Source organism: Antrostomus carolinensis, unplaced genomic scaffold, assembly GCF_000700745.2.
Source record: "Antrostomus carolinensis isolate BGI_N321 unplaced genomic scaffold, ASM70074v2 scaffold7257, whole genome shotgun sequence".
NCBI classification, from domain to species: Eukaryota; Metazoa; Chordata; class Aves; order Caprimulgiformes; family Caprimulgidae; genus Antrostomus; species Antrostomus carolinensis.
Genome location: NW_010329395.1, coordinates 1,082 through 9,467, shown reverse-complemented (window position 1 = coordinate 9,467; position 8,386 = coordinate 1,082). Strand labels below are relative to the sequence as shown.

The 8,386-nt window shown below is 38.1% G+C and overlaps 1 protein-coding gene across 1 annotated transcript; it reads left to right on the top strand.

The window, feature by feature from the left end:
* Positions 1-4,317: 4,317 nt before the first annotated feature.
* Positions 4,318-8,124, top strand: LOC104528515 (sister chromatid cohesion protein PDS5 homolog B-like; the record flags this gene model as incomplete). The annotated part of the gene is made up of 2 exons (XM_010172544.1): positions 4,318-4,425; positions 7,921-8,124. Coding segments are annotated over exons 1-2 (312 nt in total), but the record flags the coding sequence as incomplete, so codon positions are not given.
* Between the last annotated feature and the right edge of the window lie 262 nt (positions 8,125-8,386).

Here is an 8,386-nt window from a genome sequence, read left to right as displayed (position 1 = left end):
AAAAAAACCTCCCCAAAAAACCCCCCAAAAACCATACAAACCTAGATCCTACTGAGTGTTCAACACAGATTATTTTGATACAGTTAGGTATGCATTGCTCTACTGGCAGTCCAGAAGAGGAGAAACTTCCAGCAGTGGGCTGTAACAAGCTAATTCATTTTTATTAGGTAATATTTGAAGGGACAACTGTTGTACAAAGAGGTAGTTTAGTACTGAATTTTCTCTTGTCAAATGATAGGGGATTTTTTTTTCTACTATTTTTTTTCTTTATTTTTTTTCCAGTAAAGCTTATCATTAATCCTAAAAAACATTCAGGAGTGATCTGCACATTTTTATTACATAGAAAGTTTAAAAGGTTGTTTATCCTTTGTCCCTTATGGTCTAAGGGCTGTTTGGTCCTATAAAATTAGGTGTATTAGTTTTACAGAAAATTAATTTCTGTTTAATATTTTCTGAGAGGGATAAGTTATTATGTATCCTATATAACTTTCAACTTGTTGAGCTTTATCTTTGCTGCAGTTGCAAAATGAAGCTTAGATGAAACTTAACCTCTGGCCCAGCTTCTCTCTAAGTATGTTCTTGCCAAACATCTCATCTAACCTGTAATGGGTTTTCCAAATCTCAAGCTTTCAGAGCAAAAGCAACTCTGAACTGATGAAGATTGCAGGGCTCCAGAATGTGTTAATACCCTGTGGTGGTCTAGATCCTGGATTTGTTATTTCAGAGTCAATTTGATGGACAGGGCAAGTTGGTCAGAGTGGTTTTTAATTTTAAACCTGCTGACTGTTCCTCCTGACTAAAAAGAATTTTTGTTTTGATAATTTCCAGTTACAACAACAATCTCGTATTTCATGGAGGAGGAAAAAATATTTCCAGTGATGGCTTTCTAGGTGGTGTTGGATGTTGTGGTGGGTTAACATTGGCTGGCTGGTAGGCACCCATCCAGCTGCACTCTTACTTCCCCCCCTCAACAGAACAGGGGAGAAAATAAGATGAAAAAGCTCATGGATGAGATACATAGGGGAAGATTTCTTACCAATAACCATCATGGGCAAAACAGACTTGACTTAGGGAAGATTAATTTATTGCCAATTAAAAATAAAGCAGGATGATGAGAAACAAAGACAAAGCTAAAGGCACCTTCTCCTCAACCTCCTTCTTTCCAGGCTCAGCTCAACTTGACTTATTTATTTCCAGCTCTTCTGCCTTCCCCATCGAGCAGCTCAGGGGTGATAATGAAGAGGGGTTGTGGGCAGTTTATAACCCTTCATCTCTCCCACTCTGGGGGATGGGGAATTGGGGTTGCAGTCAGTTCATAACATGTTGTCTCTGCTGCTCCTTTGTCCTCACACTTTTCTCTGGCTCCAGCATGTGGTCCCTCCTACAGCGTGAAGTCCTTCATGACCTTCTCCAATGTGGGTCCTTCCCATGGGCTGCAGTCCTTCAAGAACTGCTCCAGCCCTTCTCATTAGGTACAATCCTTCAGGAATGGACTGCTGTAGCATGGGTCCTGCCAAGCTTACAGGTCCTGCAGGTCCCAGGTCCTGCCAGGAGCCTGCTCCAGCATGGGCTTACAGAATCACAGAATGTGAGGGATTGGAAGGGACCTCGAAAGATCATCTAGTCCAATCCCCCTGCCAGAGCAGGAACCTAAATGAGATCACACAGGAAGGCGTCCAGGTGGGTCTTGAACGTCTCCAGAGAAGGAGAGAAGGCTCCTCTCTACAGGTTGCAGTGTGGATATCTGCCCCAACATGGTCCTCCATGGGCTGCAGGGGGACAACCTGTGTCACCATAGTCTTTAATATGGGTGGCAGGGGAATCTGCTCTGGAGCACCTCCTCCCCCTCCTTCTTCACTGACCTTGATGCAGACATCAAGGGTTATTTCTCTCGCATATTTCTCACTTCCCTCTCTCTCTCATAGTTGCTGTGCCGCGCTTTTTACCATTTCTTAATGTTATCACAGAGGTGCTGATGGGCTGAGCTTTGGCCAGGGGTAAGTCAATTTTGGAGCTGTCCGGAACTGGTTCTGTGCCACAGGGGCAGCTCCTGGTGTCTTCCCACAGAGGCCATCCCTGCATCCTTCCTTGTTACCAAAACCTTGCCACATAAACACAATACACATGCTCAATTTCAAACCCAGACCTTGGATCCCCCTAAAGCTTAAAAGCCTGGTGGCATGTCAGTTGGACATACCAGCTGCACAGTTCAACTTGACCATAATATATGAGTTTAAGTCTCTGACTTATTTCATAATGTGCTCCAGATGGGACTATATCACCATGTTCTAATGAAGTTTCCACTGCAGTTGATCTGATCTGACAGCTATCCACCACTGGAAAGGGGAGTTTTGTTTCCTATTTCCCTTAGTTCCTGTTCCTTCCCTTCAGTTAGCTTTGATGCTTGTCAGGTGTTTCAAAACCAATTAGGCTTGTTTTTCTGAGTTGGCGAGTTTAGTGTTCCAGCAAAACACCTGATGCTTTTATGCATTCTTGGATTGAGGGGAGCAAGACTCTATTCTGCTGTGATGAGCTGTTAAAATGAAGTTAGCTATGATATATAACATTCCATCTGAAAGCTAGAATGGAGGTTCTGTGTCAAACAGCAAGAAGAGTGAACTTGGTTACGTCTTCTGTGCATTTTTGAGGAGTACTAGACTTACTGCCCTGATGGTGCATTAAGAAATATAACAGGGATCAAAGTGGTATTGTATTTTCCTGGGCGAATTAGAAAAAGTTACTTCAATGAGTTTTGTTTTGTTCCAGTTTTCTCATTATCTGTTTTTACAACAGCTGCAAGCATGTAGCACTCAGTTCAACTGTCCTGTATATCTGGGTACGGAGAAGCTGACAGAGACTGAGTTGGCTTTTGTGTAGCTCTTGAAGTGCATTGCATATCATGCCTGTTGAACTATGTCTGATTATGTTAGTTCTACTCATATTTTCCCCATTTCTTAAAATAAAGATTTGTTGTGCTGTATGTGTTCTTTACAAAAGTTACTTAAATGCCAATGTTAATTTTTTTTTTGTTTTGTAAAAGATTAGCAAAGGTAAAGCAAAATCTGTACCTTAAATTATTACTGTGAAATGTGGACTGAAGAATACAAAACACGTTGGCATGTTTCTGGGCGGTGGGTGGATGACTGTATTTCAGGTACCAGTTCTCCTTCAGTTTAGAATAACTTTGGCTTGGGCCAGTGGGTCTCAGTTATGGCAGGTTACACCGTCCTGTTACAGAACATACTTCTAGCCCATCTCTTCGTGTGGATTCTGGTTGATTTTTATTTTTGGTGTTACAGTTCTGAGAAGTTTGAAGTATCCATAGATCCTCCTTGTATAGGAGGTCAGTAGGAAGAAAATGCCTAACTTGGAATTCACAGTTCAGGAAAGAGATGTCTGTGAGGAAGTGTTTCAGACTCTTAAATAAATTAATGAAAATATCAAGGCAATGGCAAAGAAGTCTTATTGCCTTTGTCTTTGTTACATTCTTGACTTGTAACTGCACTGGTATACTCTTTTTCTAAAATCCTAATTATTCCAACACATGCTAAAGAGTTTTTTTTTTCACTGTCTTTTGTATTGTTTTTTATGTAAGTAAAGCTTTCAATTCAGCCTCCTTCTCTACAGCAGGGGAACTTTCCATAGCTTACGCTGAATTAGGTGGCAGTGTGTATTTGCATCAGTTTAAAGGGACTGAGAAATCAAATAAATGAGTTGTTTTCATAGTTGGAATTTAGGAAGAAGATACTGTTGCTTATCTGCAGTCTTTTGCTTAAAAGCATGGCTTTATGGCATAGAGGAAAGACTTTGATTTTGTCTGCTCTGTTCTGCACCTTCTTCATTCTCTATCTGCTGTTTGTCTGGCAGTATTGGCAAAATTAGTGATATGTAAGACTTTAGCAGCACTGATACCTGTTCTCAGAGAGTCTAAAAATCCAAGCTGGCTACGATTTATTATTACTAAGTGGTGGTAACAATTCACACAGTAAGATAAGATTCTTGGTTGCATCTCTTAAGTGTGAAGATCAAAAATACATTCAGGAGTGAGAGGTTTTAGCTTTTCTGTTGTGTACTTGGAAGTTTCATTGTAGTATAGGACAATCGACCTGAATATAAAAACCATTGCTGTCTGCCACAATATAGCTTACTGAAAACAATAAAAATATTTTGTCCAACTTTTTCTTTGTTTGTATGGGTTGTGTCTGTGTATTTCTAGTTAAATTTTGTTTGTCAAAGTGGGACAGGCAAGGTAAATATAAACTAGCTGAACAACATTGACTTCTTAATTTCTTTCCACAGTTTTAAAATCCTGAAATCATGGCTCATTCAAAGACGAGAGCCAATGATGGAAAAATCACATATCCTCCAGGAGTCAAAGAAATCTCTGATAAAATATCTAAAGAAGAGATGGTGAGAAGGCTAAAGGTTAGTAAGCAAGTAACTGTTTACAGATTGAAGTTTCTTGTATACAGCATTCAGTGATCCTTTACTATGTTTTGTATCTGAAAGGTGGTTTGGGTTTTTTTGTTTGTTTGTTTGTTTGTTTGTTTTTTTTCTTTTGGGCTTTACCTGTACTGTGCTCAGAGGAGAAACTTGTTGACGATTGTGCCTTCTGTTCTACTACTTTCTTAAAGTACCTTGTCCAAGTGTGTTTAAATGAGTTAAAAAAATGACAAATGGAAATAAGCTATATTAATTTTAAATACTACTTAAGTTTTATTTCAGCTCCTACAGTAAGTCAGTACTTTTTAGGGAAGAAAATTCTGGAAAATGTAAAAAGAGAGTCATACTTCTGGAAATAAGATGCATGCATCAGAATCCATTCTTTTTATGCTTTTGTGCTCTTTGAGTCAATTGTAACTGAGTCAACCCCCTTTATTCTCATCATTTTAGTCTGTATCGTAATGAAAGTCTTTCATTATACTACATATTTCTGTCTACTGAATTTCTTGGCTACTTTATTTGACCTAACTCTACAGGAAGGTTGGAGAGATTTAGGGCATAATTATGTCACTACAGTTCTTTATCTACCCGTGTAATCTCACAAAAAGGCAGGCTTGTTAGTATGTTGCAGAAGGAATGCCTGCAACTTGGGTTTGCCCTTTGAAACAGGCGGGAGCAGATGTGGGATAAGGTACCTTAAGTATTCTAACAGCTGGAAAAGCTTAATTTGGAGTTTATTTTCTTAAGGAGTAGTTTTAAGTCACTTGGAACTACTTGTAAATGACCAAAACCCAATAAAACCCCAAAACACAAGGATTCCTGCTCTCCTCCCCCCAGTAACCTGTCTGTGCTTTGAGAGTCGGGCTGATGGTCAGTATAGTGCATTCTGTGATGTTGAACAGGAGGAGACATAACGTTATGTATGTGTGACTCCTAACAGAAGGAACTATTTGTTAGTGCTTGCATGGCACACAGTTCTAAGTGATACTTTTTCTCTCGTAGCTTTATTTAATTTTTGACCTTGAATGTCCAGTCCCCTCTGTTCTGCCATCTTGGTCTGTCTTGCAGGAGAAGTGCACTTTGCAAGATGTCCTGTATTTCTCATCAGCTGTTTATTCTGGCTATGCATTCATTGGTATGCAGGCAGGGAGAAAACCACGTAGTGTTTCTTTCATGAAGGACTGGATGATATAGGCTACACTAAAAGTGTACGGACTTACAGTATAAGCATGGTTGCAGGTCCTAAAGAATAGTAGTTAATAAATAAGTGAACTATTAACCTCATCATTTCCCTGACTGCCAAATTCATATAAGTTTTAGGGAAGAAGCACTTTTCTGTGGATTTTATTGTGATTTACACAAGCAGATAGTCTGCTGTTTGTTAATGATAGTCTAATTATAAATACAAATAATTGGGAAATCTGAGAATCAGATGGAAAATATGCACACTGAATTTATATATTAGCATAATTTACCTCAGAAATTTTATGTGTTTCTGATCCACACTATCTCTAAGTTATAGTAGATTTAGAAAGGACATAGACACTAAATGGTTGTAGTCATGAGCTAGCACTGAAGGTAGGAAGAAGGTGATAAACACTTGGAAATGATGAATAGTGTGAGAAAAGCAGTTTTTTCCACAGTTTCTCTTAACACACAAGAACCAAGACATCATCTAATGAAATATATTAATTTTAGACCTGCAGTCTAATAACATACTTTTCCATAAGTTATGTAACTAAATTCCAAAGCTTGTTTCTGTAGAAGGATGTAGGAAAAAATGAATGGGTTATGATATACAGGCCACATCTGAAAGGTGAAGCTCCAGGAGTACTAATCATGGTGGTCTGGGTGCAATTTCAGGCCCAGGAATTCTCTAACCTATTGCTTTGCAGGAAGCTGGAAAGTTGTGCTAGGAGAACTACCTTGTTTTGTTTTCCCTTAAACACCATGACAAATTGCTTTGGAGATAAGATGACTGAGTTTTGTTGTCCTGACCAGTATGGAAGTTCATGTTGTCAGGGAAGAGAAACTGAAGGTTCATTTCTAGAGTAGACAAAAAACACGCTTAATATGAGAACTCTTGTGATACCTCAATATTTATTCATGACCTTGTTAATAATAAAAATCTAACTACTTACTTTAATAACACGTAAGGGCCCCAGTGCACGTCTGATGATTCATCTTGTGCCTGACTGAGCAGGACTTCATTTATTTTTCTCTCAATGAAAATTGTATGTGTGCATAAGCTACTAATCTTCTGTGCCTTTTAGTAAAGGATTCTTATATGCTTGAAAAAGTCTCAGCTGCTGTGATCTAACAAAGTCCTTTTTTTTCAAGTAAGATGTGTTACTATCTGACCAATTACAGTAAATTTTTGCTATAGTTTGTTTTAATTTTTTTCCCCAAAGTAAAATAATTCATAGTGTTCTAGGGTTGTGGGGTTTTTTATGTGTGTGGGTTTTGTTGGGTGGCATGGTTTTTTGTTGTTTTTTTCTTCTTTTTTTGAATAACTTCACTGACATCATTATTCTTGAAAAATACCTTTGACTTTAATTCTCAGGATTGTGTAATTAAGTCTTTATTACCATTTTGTTAATTTTAACAAGAGTTGAACTCCTTAAAATAACTTTACCTCTATGATTCAAATAAGAAATTGGAGAAAAGTATAAGTACTTTGTTTTGTTGATAGGTTTTTCTCCTCCAAACAGTTTTTTAAATATAAGAATTCTCACCAACTAGCAGTTAGTAATTATGGGTTTTCTTCCTTTTGTTCTGTTTAGGATGTTAAATACTTGGTGCTCCGTACTTTTAAAAATTTGTCTTCTATAACTTCAGTCTACTGGATCCTAGTAATGCTAATGGATCCAGTAGATCTAGCATTTAGTCTACTGGATCCTAATAATGCTAATGGACATTTTAGTCCTGTTGGACAAACGTTCCTGCTTCTGGGCTGCACTGGATTTATATCTGCTTTGGCTAGAAGTGTGTGTTCCGCTTCTGGGCAGCGCAGTGGATAAACTTGTCCTCAGTACTCAGAGCCGCAGTAGAGGAAAAACCTGAAATTGAAGGGGAATAGAGGGAAAATAAATTATAACCTTAAGTGCTTTAGGAAGAAATAAGTATTTGGAATAAAGTTTTGCTATTTTCTAAATTTTTCAATGAATGGCTGTAACAGTGAATGCTATTGTGTTTTTTGAATTGGCCAACTTGATTATATGGTTTCTCAAAAAGAGATGTGAGGTGTTACAGCCAGGCTTTCACTAACCCTGCTGAGACTGTGTTGAGGCAACTGATAGAGGACTTGCCTAGATCCTTCCTGTATCCCGGAAAATAAGGCACTCGTTACTCAAATAGTGCTGCTGCATTGCTGATAATGCTTCTGATAGAAGTAGCACAAAACCAGAAAAGGAACTTTCAGTAAGGACCTTGTTAGACAGAGTATTTAATTTTATGTACTGATGTCTCTCTTTTTAGATGGTTGTGAAAACTTTCATGGATATGGACCAGGACTCTGAAGAAGAAAAGGAGCTCTACCTAAATCTTGCTTTACATCTTGCTTCAGATTTTTTCCTCAAACATCCTGATAAGGATGTACGTTTGTTGGTAGCATGTTGTCTTGCTGATATTTTCAGAATTTACGCCCCTGAAGCTCCATACACTTCACCAGATAAACTAAAGGTAAATTGAATTAATCTCTTTTTCCACACCATGTTTTTAAACTGAATGATTTATATAATTGATTAGAACTTTTTTTTTTTTTTTTTCCTCCCTTTGTTTCTAGTTCAGCCTAGGCAGTCCAAAGTTTTTACTTGATTCTGAGACAGGGTTGTTTGGTCAGGTCAGATGTTCATCAGATAGTGATATATAGTGCATCTTTCAGTAACTTGTAGTGTTTTGGATTTATATTGAAAATGAATATTTGTTGAACTGTTATTGGGAT